We start from the raw sequence: 13,532 nt of genomic DNA, 5'->3' as shown, positions 1-13,532 counted from the left end.
TCATGCAGATCATCAGGCTATTGTCAGAATAGTTCTTGTAATATGCCTACATTCTGTCATTGTGCTAACTTCAAATAAAACTATAGCCCTAGTCCACCTCCTGGAACCCCCCGAAGAGCCCTCTGGACCCCCGGACCCCACTACAATTGCGCTATAAATAGGAGTAGCTTGTGCACTGACCTTTTGGATAGGGTACCCAATGCCTTACCCATACAGTAGATCATTGATAAATACAGTACATGTATTCAAAGGAGAATAGCATGTTTTTCCAATGCATAGGACACAGCAGCCTATTTGTGAAAATGAACACCTCTCTCCCGAAGCTTGACACCTGAGAACCGAGACCACGATGAGCCTGTGGAGCTGCCAGAAAAGGAACTGTTTGTTGTAACCTACCATTCATAGTTTGACAAAGGTTTTATAAATCAATTGTACTAATTCATTGTTGTGCTATCCGTATACAGAGCCACAGCATGCACAGTTAAGGCTACCCATGAAATGTGCCTAATCCTGAGTATAGGGCTACAGCAAATGGCTGGCCCTGCACTGTAGTGAAATGCATAAATGTTTATTTTAGAGGGATATAGAAAGAAACACATTATGTATAACACTGTGAGTTTAATATGGTGTTAGGGGTGTGATTTATGTACTTTGCCTGAGAGGGCAAGGCCTGGCATCACAATTAATATGAGATCTATAGTAAATTAATAATCAAAATTAATTGATTATATGTATTATATTGATTGTCCAGAGATGTTGGGTCCTCATATAGGCCAAATGTGACTCATCATAATAAACAATTCCCTTTTTATTTATTAATCTGGGATTGCCACGAAAAGGTCCTGCCTGGTGGATTTCCTATTGATTGATTGATTGATTGATTGAAAATTGCAGATAGCAAAATCTGCAGATTGCAGAATGGGTACGATACAGTACAGCTCAATACACACAATTGTTAAGGGGATGCAGACCAGAGAAAGACTTTCGTTCTTTCCTATGTTGTATTGATCCTAGCCTTGTGGCTTTGAGGGTGTTGATTGATTGATTGATTGAACATTTTATTAACAGATTGCAGAATGGGTACAATACAGTACAGCTCAATACACACAATTGTTAAGGGGATGCAGACCAGAGAAAGACTTTCGTCTTGTTTACATCAGGGTCCCCCATTTTCAATTCATCATAACATATATGACATACACGACGAGTACTGCTACATCTATACATTTATGACATACCAGATTTACAAGTACTGTACTGTTTGTGATACAAAGTTTAAAACAGAGAGTATATACATTTGATGAAGAAACTGTACATTGGATGAGGTGGGGGGGGGGGGGGCTGTACATAGGAGGTGGTTGGGTGGGTGGGTAGGCGGGGTGGGTGGGTAACTGTACATTGGATTAGCGACGAAACCTTACTTGGTTCCAAGAAGAGGGTCTTGTGTATTATTGGGTTAGGACATTTACATTGGAGGGGGTTGAGTTAGGACATTTACAGGGGCCAGTTTCGAATTGCAGTCTCCCGTAGATGCTCCTTGAGAGTGGTTTTAAAAGTGGGTAGTGATTAACATTCCTTTACAGCTGTGGGTAGGGCGTTCCACATTGATGTGGCATAATTGCGAAATGTGTTTAGTCCCTTGTTTGAGCCGAATCTGGGTTTAACATGATTTGTGGAGCTCCCTCTGGTGTTGTGTCGTGGTATTCACTGACCTTTGGGAAGTATTTTGACATGTACATGGGTACCTTAGTCGTGTAGTGTATCTTGTAGACCAGGCCCATTGCAAGTTGCTGTACTCTGTCGTCTACTCTAAGCCATCCATAGGTTGTCAAAGTGAGCAGGGGTGAGGTGGGTTCTAGGAGTAAGGTCAAGCAGTAGTCTGACCAGTTTGTTTTGTGATGTTTGTAATTTAGTTTTTAGCGCCTTTGAGGTGCTTTGGTACCATGAGGTGCAAGCATAGTCGTAGTACCCTTGAATGAGTGCTCCTGCCAGAGTCTTCAGGGTATTATTCTTGTTTACCAGAGAGGAGATCCGGTACAAGAATCTAGTTCGTTGGTTGACTTTTTTTTATTACATTGGATGCCATTTTGTCACAGGAAAGATTAGCCTCTAGGATGGAACCTAGGTATGTAATTTCATCTTTCCTTGTGACAATATTGTCACCCACTGTAACTGAGAAGCTGTCGGCCTTGCTGAGTTTGTTATTTGAACCGAAGAGAATGGACTCTGTTTTACCCAGGTGTAATGATAGTTTGTTGTCAGCGAGCCAGGTGCAGATTTTGCCTAGTTCCGAGCTGAGGGTTTTTTCAACCTGTAACTTGTTCTTGTCAGAGACCAGCAGGGCTGAGTCCAGGGGCGGAGCTAGGGGGTGGCTACTTGGGCTCAAGCCCCGAATGTTTTCTGAAAAGCCCCGAATCTATTTTAAAAAAATAATTTTTTTTTTTTTTTTGACAATTCATCATTGTTACATAAAAATATGTTTGCACCAGATTTAGCAGAAGCTAATTTCCATCTGTGGTCTATCCAGCTGCTAACTGTATTTGAGTGAGTTAAGTCTTGGTGTCATGGTAGACTCAGACCTAAGCTTTAAATCACAATCAACAAGTTGACAAAAACTTAATTCTTCCACCTTAGAAACATAGCTAAAGTACGGCCATTTATAAATCAAAAGGACGCTGAAAACCAGATCCATGCCTTTATTTCAAGCCAACTCGACTACTGTAATGCACTCCTTACTGGCCTCCCGAAAAAATACGATGATAACTATTTTATTGCAATGCACTATTGCATTATTTTATTCTATTTTACTAACTATTTTATTGCACTGCACTATTTTACTTTGTATCGGTGAATCATAGACGCCTGGCCATAAGAGCATTCGGAGCATCTCTGCTCTCCCACTATTGAACTTGGGGGAGCAAAGGTATGCTCTTGCTCCACCACTTTTTGATCATATGAAAAATATGATATATCCCCCCCAATATATAAATCTAACCATAACTACGTTATGGTTAACTGAGTTTTATAGTGAAAAGAGCAGCTTTATTGGTCAAGATTGAAGGCTCTATATTGCAGGAAATTGCACGTACAGGTTAATTAAATTCAAAAAAAATCTGGCGTGGAGGGGGTTGTGCCTGACCCCCTCCAAACCACCCCTTGCCTGCAAAAAAAATAAATAAAAGAAAATTAAAAAAAAAATATATATATATATATATATATAAAAAAAAAAAAAAAAAAAAAAAAAAAAAGGCGGGCACCTATCTGGGCTAAGCCCCGGATCTCCTATAATCCTAAATCCGCCCCTGGCTGAGTCGTCCGCAAACAGGAACAAGTTGCAGTCACAAGCTGACGACATGTCATTTGCATAAATTAGGAACAGTAGCGGTCCTAGTATGCTTCCTTGTGGAACACCACAGCTCACTGGGAGGGGGGGGGGAATAGGGTACCGTTTACCTCCACCATCTGTTCTCTCCCCTCCAGGTAGGATTGCATCCAGCTCACTGATAGACTATCAAAACCAATTGCTTTTAGCTTGTCAATCAGAATGGAGTGATTGACAGTGTCGAAGGCCTTTTGTAGGTCCAGCATGACCATGCCGCAGTATTTGCCCGTGTCCACCTCTTGTTTGATGTGGTCGTTCAAATAGAGAAGGCATGTGTCAGTGGAGTGGGATGTTCTGAAGCCAGATTGGAATTCGAAGATTCGATTTTTTTCCACGAGGTACTTTTCGACCTGTTCATATACTATTTTTTTCCATGACTTTCGAGATGGAGGTAAGAATAGAAACACGGCGGTAGTTGCCTGGGTCTAATTTGCTGCCCTTTTTGGGCAGGGGGGTTACTCTCGCAATTTTGAAGTCTTTGGGCACGTGTCCCTGTTTTATGGAGAGGTTTATTATGTGTGTGATGACTGGGGTGATGGCGGCTGCTGAGTCTCTGAGGAATTTGGAGGGGATATTGTCATGGCCAGTGGCCTTGTTAGGTTGGAGGGTGCTCAGTTTTTTGAGTACCTCAGCTGTTTCTAGTTTGAAATCATCTTTGCGGACCCCTAGGTTATTGTAGTAGGCTATCATGTGTTCTACCCCAAAATGCCCTGAGTGGGTGGGTAGTTTATTTACCAGTGTTGTGGCTATGTTTGTGAAGAAAATGTTTAAGTAATTGGCCACATCCAGCTTGTCTGTGATGAGCGTGTTGTCCGTCTTTATGTTTATGTTTGAAAATCTGGTTTTAAGTTTTTTACTGCAGCCTAGTTGATTGAGTAATTTCCAAAGTTCACTGGGTTTCCTTTTGTTTTCCTCAGTTTTGTCATTGATGAAATTCTTTTTTGCAGTTTTGATCATGGAGTTTACTTAATTTCTTAGTCTGTTTCTTTGCAGTTTGAGTTCAGTCACGTGGGCTTGGAGTTCACTGCTCAAGCTTTTGGTAAGCTTTGACTGACTTTTATGAAACTCAAGAGCATTTTTTGTCTCTGGTTTTCATAGTGGTCAATATTTCGGAGTGCATCCACGGCTCAGCGAGATTTTTTACTCTGGTGGTTCTTAGGGGGGCCATGTCGTTTAGTATTGTTGATCATTTGGTTTTGAAACCAAGCCATGTTTCTTCAACTAGTCTCTTCTGACCAGTCCAGGCTCTCTAGGTTAAAGGCCTCACTAGAATAGGTTTTGAGGTCTCTAGATGTGACTGTTTTGTGACAGCCGGCCTTTTGTTTTAGCTTTTTGCGGGTACATAATATCATAGGGATGTCCGATATCGGCATTAAAATGTGATATCGGAAAATATCGGTATTGGTTTTAAAAAATACTTTTTTTTATTTAAATTGTTTACATTTCTATAACCTTTATTTACCCAGGCAAGCAAGTAAGAACAAATTCTGATTTTATTTATTGTCAAAAGTATGCATAATGTTAATTCCACAACAAGAGATATGTAATGTTAATTACCTGAAATCTTTTGGGGGGGAAACCCTGCATATATCTGTATCGGTTGATATCGGTATCGGAAATTAAGAGTTGGACAATATCGGTATATCAGTATCGGTAAAAAAGCCAATATCGAGCATCCCTAGAATATCATATAATGATCGCTTAACCCGCATGCTATAACCCCTTTATTGGAGATCTTGGACTTGTCGGAGGTCAGAATGAGGTCAATGGTAGTCTGAGTTGATTCACTGGGTTGGGTGATTAGCTGGCTGAGGCCATGTAAATCACAAAACCTACTGAATGACTTGAAGACGGGTGCATCTTTTCGTTGAATATCCGTGTTAGGGGGCTAAGGCTGACTGGGGATAAAAGGCTATTCCAAAGAAATAAAGCTATATTTTATTATTATCCCATCCCAGCCGGCAAACAACTATTTCGCGCGAAAACGACAGCTGATTAATGAATACGTCCGGAAGTGGTCATGGGAGCGAGATGGCGTAATGGCAACAATGGGCGGTCTTTTAAAGAAATGATCTTCTTCGATTGGGCAATATGAACGAACGCCTCTTGTTAGAATGTGCAAAATGTGAAACGGTTTGTTATTGGATAATGTATTTTGTACGCTATAATTCTATTCGCTGATAACGTTTATCCCCGTGTCCCCGCCCCCCAAATCTCATTCAGCGTTTTCTACGGGTTGACGTTAGATCGGACGGGGTCATCGGCGTTTTAACGGGGGTCGTCAGTTTTTGACAAAGCTGCAAAGCCGCAAGTCGTCATAATTTTTACATTAAAAGTAGTTTATGGACATATCAATAACCCTAACTATAAGCGTAATCACTCCCACTGCCTACAAATAAAAACTAAATGCAAAAATGTTCTTCCGGGCCGTCCGATCTAGCATCAATCATTCCTACGCCAGCGGTGTGTCACGGAGGGTTCGATAGCGAGTGGGGAAGAGCTAGAATCGGGCAAAGACTGACCCTATTATCCCAAACTGGCATTTTTATCGGGGCTGGGGGGTCGCCCTGACGAGTTTGACACCTGAAAATCGGCCCAAGTTGATCCTACGTTGCGCTCTGTGACCAACCCGCTCTTCCCAATGTCGGATTTCAAGCTCGGGATCGTTCGACTGGGCCGTGTGGCCGGGAAGGTGAGCTGGCTGCGAGGGCTGCCATGTGCGACAAGGAGGAGGGGATCACAAAAGCTCTTACAAAATGGCTCAGGGAGATGGGCGATAATAGCAAAAAGGGGGTTTAACGACCCACGTTCGTTGTTTGTATGATTCACTTGCATATCTGTATTTAATTTGCGAAGTATAGCGACCTAGAGACGCTCGCTTCAAATCGGGTTTTCTCCACCAGACACATCGCCGCGAAGCTAAAGCGTTAGCTTAGCGAGTAACGTTGACGTTAGCGGCGAGCTAAACTGCGAAGTAGTAGCGTTGTTCACGTAACATAACGTTTATTATACACCAGCTGTATTGCACATAGCGTATATTAATTAGAACGACATGTCTTTATATTCATCACGCATTATATCGCTTGGGTTTTACTTGCATGTGATCAGCCTGCAGCTAGCGGTGCTCGGTACACGCCGCTAGCCGTGTTGTGGACAACATGATGAAGCGGTGAACGTGACGGCGGAGTGAAGGAACGTTAGCTGACGAGGAGGAAGCCATTAGAGCCACGCGTCTGCATCCACAACCTTTTGTGCAACAACGTGACAGAGCCGCCGGCCTGACAGTTATTATGGCTGAGCTTTTGGGCCAGTCTTCCCAAATGTTACTTTGATTATAATGTTATATAACCTGCGCCCCATACAGGCCATACCTACCCACGTCGCCGTGTTAGTTGGGACGGTTGTGGGGAAAAAAGATGTCACGAGATGCGAAGAAGCTGTCAACGACCTGCCCACCTGCTCAGTCAGCGTGTAACTTAGCAGTTGGCACTGACTGCACAACGTCATCTCAAAGAAATGGTTCTCCTTTCATATGTGCCCTGCTGTGTCGGAACACTTCACCTTTTCAAATGAAACCACGTTTCACATGATTTGTTTTGTACCCCTTCTGCAATCCTGTGAACAACACACCACTCAAGTGTTGTCCTATGCATGGGTGCAATGTGTTGGGATCTTGGGACCAAGTAAGGTTTCGTCGATAATCCAATGTACAGTTCCCCCCCACCTCCAATGTACAGTTTCTTTGTCAAATGTATATACTCTCTTCTTTTTTTTAAACTATTTTTCTATCACAAACAGTACTGTATTTGTAAATCTGGTATGTCATAAATGTACTGTATCTGTATGTCGTGTATGTCATATATGTTATGATTTGAAAATGGGGGACCCTGATGTAAACAAGACGAAAGTCTTTCTCTGGTCTGCATTCCCTTAACAATTGTGTGTATTGAGCTGTACTGTATTGTACCCATTCTGCAATCTTGTTAATAAAATGTTCAATTCTCAAATGGCTCCTGTAGTACAGCTCAATACTAACAACTGCTAAGAGGATGAAGACCAGAAAAAGACTTTCATCTTGTTTACATAAGGGTCCTTCAAATTTCAATTCATCAAGACATTTATGACATACAAGACATAAAAATATACGGTACTGTGTAAGAAAAAGAGATCATACAAACATATATACATCCGAAGGGCAAGAAACTGTACATTGGAGGGGGGGCGATTTTGACATTTACCGGGGCCAGTTTCTAATTGCAGCTACCCGTAGGTGCTCTTTGAGAGTAGTTTTGAAGGAGTGTAGGGATGGATTCACATTCCTTTACGGCTGTGGGTAGGGCGTTCCACATTATTGTGGCATAATTGCGAAACGTGTTTAGTCCCTCCCTTGTTTGAGCCGAATCTGGGTTGAACGTGGTTATTAGTTAGTGTTATTAGTTGTTTCAAGAGTACATTTGTAAGTGTATTGGCTATATGTCGTTGAAAACGGTCTTTGTGACTTGTAGCACATGCAAGAGAAATTGTACGATTTTTTTTTTACAAAAGGTTTAGGCTGAGGTTAGACTAGTGTATTCCTGGCGTTTTTTTATACGTTTTTGACGACGTATGATGTCCTATCTACACAGAAACGCGTTTTTTGGCGTTTTTTTGTGGATACGGCTGAAACGCAAAATTGTGTTTGCGTTTGGAGATACGCAAAAAAAACGAGTCGACAACAGCGTGTAGTCAGCACGCTAGCCGTTGTTGCGAAAACGCCCATGCGCAGTAGATACCATCTGCGTGCCCTTCCTGTGTACAGTGTGTGTGTGTTTTGGAGTTGGGACAGAGCTCCGTGTCCCAAATAGCTTCAGCTACCATGTGTTGTCAAGTTATTGTTATAAGGACCCCAGTCCAAGCTACAACAGTCTGCATTCCCTTAACAATTGTTTGTATTGAGCCGTATTGTATTGTATTGTACCCATATGCAATATGTTAAATAAAGTTTACATCCATTCATTCTGCTAGCATTACCGATTGCATGAGCAGCTAGCTAACGTGAGCTATCAGGATTCAGACCCTGTTAGCTCAGAGTTCCTCTTTCAACTTAACAAGCATTAAACAAAATGGCCCAGTCATCTATTCACCTTTGTTTAATACACACAGCGTTGTCTCTAATGTTATCTAACTACTGATAGCTCGCGATATCATCAGTTTTGTTGCTGGCTAAGTAGCGTGAGCTAACGTTAGCTTCTAGCCACAATGCTATATTTTTATAATGGCATACTCCATTGACGTTAGCATGCAGCTAACAATGCTACCGAGCGTTTTTTACACTAAACTATCCGCTCTTGGTGGTCACTTGTGTTGATGTTAGTTTTGTTTCATCAACAAATGACAGGCAGAACACACAGTGAATGTATCCGTTTTGTTTATTGCACTTTTATTAGGCTTTGCTGACAAATTATGGTTATTATTATTAAAAGATGGTGGCGCGGCATAGGCGCCTGCCTTATTGACATCTTTGCTGGAGCTTCCACCAGGAAGTGTATTGGCACATTCGTTCTGATTGGTTGAAATTGCCTTCATGTTGACATCTTTGCTGGAGCTTCCACCAGGAAGTGTATTGGCACATTCGTTCTGATTGGTTGAAATTGCCTTCATGTTTGCCACCTACTGCCACCTACTGCTTTGGCAGTGTACTACATCAGTGTGCTTGGCTGACAAAAACGAAAAAAAAACGAAAGTGTGACTCGAGGCGCATGACGTCGCGGCGATACGCGGCGATACGTAGAAGAAAACAATACGAAGATGATACGAAAGGTGTAACCTCAGCCTTAGTGTGAGCATCCATGTTTTCCGACTTTGTAACTCGAATGCAAGTAGGTCTGAGATGCCTTGTTTCCCACTTCCAACCGTAAACAAATGCAGCATAAGGTCTTGATTTTGTCATGGCATGTATTGGCTCAATGACGTTTCAAACGTAAACAGAAATAGTTCCACTCAGGGTTCGAAATTAACGGGGGCTCGGGGCAAAATGCCCTTGAAAATGGACAAAATGCCCCCGAATATCAGTTAAGGGGGGCAGAAAATGCCCCCGACAGTTTACTAATTATATATATAATTATATATATGATCTACAGTGCGAGCATTTCCCTTGTGTTTGGCCCTAATAATATGTGTGTGCGCGCCACCCGGAAAAATCATTTACTCGAGACGAGTGACGATTACAAAACAGCTCCGCTGTTATAATAGTCCCACATTACACAAGGCGCATAAACGTCCAATCACAGTAGCGCCCGAAAACAAAGTCACGTTACCGGCTTAGGCAAGTTATACATTCAGAATCAGACAACGCAAAAAAATCAGCCAGCCATGAAGCCCATTCATTTTTATTTTGAGCAAAAGAGAGACGAGGAGAAAGAGAGGAATCCGGCTGACATGGCTTTTGAAGTGATATTCGCACGTGTTTTTGCGGGTCCAGTCCCCACGGTATGTTGACAGAATTCGCAAAACACCTTATCGACTGAAGCATAAAAGTCATTAGGATACTGCTCTGCTCTGAATTTAGGGCTTAGTGGGGAATTTCTTCCGACGTTAACGTTAACGACGCACCGAAGCAGCTAGACCATTTCTCCGTGTTGTGTGTAACACGCAGCGGTCCCCGCCTCCTCCCTCCTTGCAACAAACGTTCCACCCAAAAACGGAATTTCTATTTCATAATGAATTAAATAATTGTATAAAGAATTTTCAATGTTCTGTCATCTAATAATATATTCCATTACCTTTCCTATCTGTATCAAAGTCAAAATGTTGGTATCATAACAACACTACAACATACAAAAGCAGCTTGACAACCGATATCCTTTGCGTTTGATTGATTGAAAACTTTATTAACAGATTGCAGAATGGGTACAATACAGTACAGCTCAATACACACAAGTTAAGGGGATGCAGACCAGAGAAAGACTTTGGTCTTGTTTACATCAGGGTCCCCCATTTTCAATTCATAGTGTGCACACGCACAGTATAATAATGCATGAGATAAATAGTTAATAAACTCTGTTACTTGAACAATTTTCACTGTGCTCCTAAATTTCTTTGTGTGCTCCTAAATTTTTATTTAGATTTTATTTATTAACATTTTATTTAGGAGCACATGTGCTCCTTGGGAAAAAGGTTAGCGTAGAGCCCTATATATGGAGACATTAACATTACATTATCAAACATAGGGACGAAGACTGTAAAAAAAAGTGTCAACAATGTTTTATAATCCTTATGTTAATTTTCATCATAAAAATTCAGTGCCCCCGAAATACAAAAAAAAGCCCCCGAAAATCAATTAAGGGGGGCAAAAAAAGCCCTTGAAAAAAAATGTTAATTTCTAACCCTGGTTCCACTTGTCTTTCCCTGGTCATAAACCAAATTTAGAGGACAGTTCACTGCATTTGGCTATAACTAGGTATTAAAGGCATAACTAAAAACATAAGCAAAAAAGATAGGTGCTCTTCCTGTTTTACTGTTTTACGCTTTTCACCATGACAAAAGGCCTGCTCATAATTTTATTTAAAAACTTTTTCAGACAAAATACACACTAATTGACGAACAGGACATACCGCTGGTGGAAAACTATGCCTTTGAGGTAAGAGCACCAGGGTACACCTGCTCAGAAATGCCTCTTGTTTGATTATACACTTTGCTATGATACTTTTCCAATAAATGCAGTGTCAAGTGCTTCAACTTAAGTGTGAATTTTCATGGTTTCCAGGCACGCATGGAGGTAGACGCAGACGGTAACGGTGCAAAGATCTTTGCCTACGCCTTTGACATTGGCAAAGGGCGCTGGGCTGGCAGGCCGCTGCACGAGCTGCTCTGGTGAGTTGTTTGGTTTGTCCCCACAAACTGCCCACGAGTGCACCCAGGGGTGACAGTGGCTCGGGAGGTAGAGCAGTCGTCTGGCAATCCGGAGGTTCCCGATTCGATTCCCGAGCAGCGTGTCTGTGTGTCCTTGAGCAAGACACTTAAATCCGAATTGCTCCCGATGAGCAGGTTGGCACCTTGCATGGTTGCCTCCGTCGTCGGTGTGTGAATGTGTGAGTTGTGGGATATTTGTAGATATCCTGATGAAGAATGTGCTCAGTCAACCGAGGCTTGGATAATAACAAGGGTTTATTAACCAAACAGATAGAATACATAGAGAGAATGGCTGAGGGTTTCCCCCCAGGTGATCAGCTGAATTTACCCAGGTAAGAAACCTGGATAGATCTCGGGAGGAGACCTATATAGTTAACAAGGGGGGGGGATGTGGTCCCATTTGATAGGTCAGATGGGGGGGAGGGGGTACAGGTTTGGGGGACACAGGGGAGGGGGGTGTCTTATTCCACAGAGAGGGGGGGGGGCACAGGTAAGGGGATATAGGGGAGGGGACTATATTTACATGAGAACATTAGATATTATACCACAGAGTTAATGGGTAAAATGTGAGTAACAAATTGTAAAGCGCTTTGGATAAAAGCGCTATATAAAAAAAGCAGCCATTTACCATATCACTATGAAACTTTCCCAGTTTGTTATGTACATATAAACTAAGAAAAAATATATTGCAAGTTTTCAGAATTTTATGTTTATATATGCAACAAGGCACTTCCTCATTAACCCATTCTCCGCCACCACTTTGATTCGTCCTAATCCCTTCTCTGCCAGCTCTATTCGTCTATGGATATGTTCACCTACTTTGCAGGGCTATAACTTTTTAAATTGTATTGCTAAATTGACATTACTATGGCCCATTCAACATCGATTAGCTATTGTTCAGGGTGTAGGAACGTTTTACTTTTTCATTCACACATTCATATAAAAATACTGTCTAGAGTATAAATATGTTTTTATCGTTTTCTGCAGTAATTCATAGAACGTGAGATATAGCCATTTATGCATGTATTACATCATCAAATGCAGTTTGCTAGCGATTGATGTCAGATAAAAAATTTCAATTGTACAAGGTCCTAAACATCATGACTCATCATCTGCTGGTGACCGGAGGGGGGTGGGGTTGTTTATAATGCAATGACCGACGTTAAATGAATCATGTAGTATGGGTGATATGTTGATCATAGCAGTTTGTATGGATAATAATAATCAAACACGCTGAAACTCACCGCAGCTTCCTCTGACCGTTGGGTGATCAGCGTGGAGCAGAAAGATCGCTATTATGGGATGTTGATCTAGACGAACCATTTCCGGGTTGTATAATAATATATACGTCCAAATAACGTTGTTTATTGAGTTATGGCAACCGATCGATTATCCAGTGTGTCACGATGGAGTCCCGCGAGCGATCGCGAGTGGCGGACGGAATAGGGGGGACACCAAGCACTTCCGGCCCCACTTCCCCACTTCCGGTTTGGCGATCGGCCACCAGGTGGCGATATTGAACCGTTGGAGAGTTGAGTGGAGATCCCCAGCACCCGTCAATGATCCGTCGGTGAAATATGAATGCCATGACAGATTTTTGAAATCTTGATGACGTCGTAATCCGTCATTGGCAGATTAAGCATGGCGAGGAATGACGTCTGAATCCGTCATTGGCGAAAGATGGGTTAAATATGTGCACATTTGCCTATATCGCCAAGACACGAATCACCAACATGGATAATGCCAGATTCAAAAACTTGGTTTCATTTAGTTGATGCATTCAAAACGAAACTTTTTCCAGAAGGGATTGTGGCTATGTCCTCTTATCAGCCCATACATCAGGAAATACTGTCTACTGTCATAATTCTTTTATTATCTTCGCCTTGTTTTGGTATAAAATGTACTATAAACATGGCTATGAATGATATATCAACAAACCCTTCTGTAATTAGAAGCAGGATATGGATGGGAAGAAATGTGGAATGTTTGGTGTGTGTAGGTACTAGGGAAATGGAGTTCCATGTCTTTGTGTGCAAGTAAAATGCATAAAAACTAGTTTTTGAGAAAACGCCCTCAATGTTCTGTATTGTAATTGTGATCTATGGACACAATCAGACAAAATGAAGTAAAATAACAACCAATTGTCTGTTTTCGATATTTTATTGCCACTAGTTTGAAATAAGACATGTTAACACTTTGGTTGCCATATGTTAACATGGTAAAACCCTGTTGAATGCCACCACCCACTTCAATGATAGCG

At 41.7% G+C, this 13,532-nt stretch overlaps 1 protein-coding gene across 2 annotated transcripts in view; it reads left to right on the top strand.

Moving 5' to 3' along the window:
* The first annotated feature begins 5,865 nt into the window (after positions 1-5,865).
* Positions 5,866-13,532, top strand: part of zmynd19 (zinc finger, MYND-type containing 19) — a 28,789-nt gene continuing 21,122 nt past the window's right edge. The window contains exons 1-3 of one of the 2 annotated variants that reach the window (XM_084324647.1): positions 5,866-6,074; positions 10,941-11,000; positions 11,127-11,233. In XM_084324647.1, the coding sequence (XP_084180773.1) occupies positions 6,024-6,074; positions 10,941-11,000; positions 11,127-11,233 (218 nt within the window). In that variant the 5' untranslated portion in view covers positions 5,866-6,023. Of the gene's footprint in view, positions 6,075-6,976; positions 7,066-10,940; positions 11,001-11,126; positions 11,234-13,532 lie in introns of those variants that run through there. The other variant, XM_084324648.1, reaches the window with a different exon arrangement.

The sequence above is a fragment of the Notolepis coatsorum genome (assembly GCF_963971535.1).
Source record: "Notolepis coatsorum genome assembly, chromosome: 11".
NCBI classification, from domain to species: domain Eukaryota; kingdom Metazoa; phylum Chordata; class Actinopteri; order Aulopiformes; family Paralepididae; genus Notolepis; species Notolepis coatsorum.
This window is presented reverse-complemented; position numbering and strand designations above follow the sequence as displayed.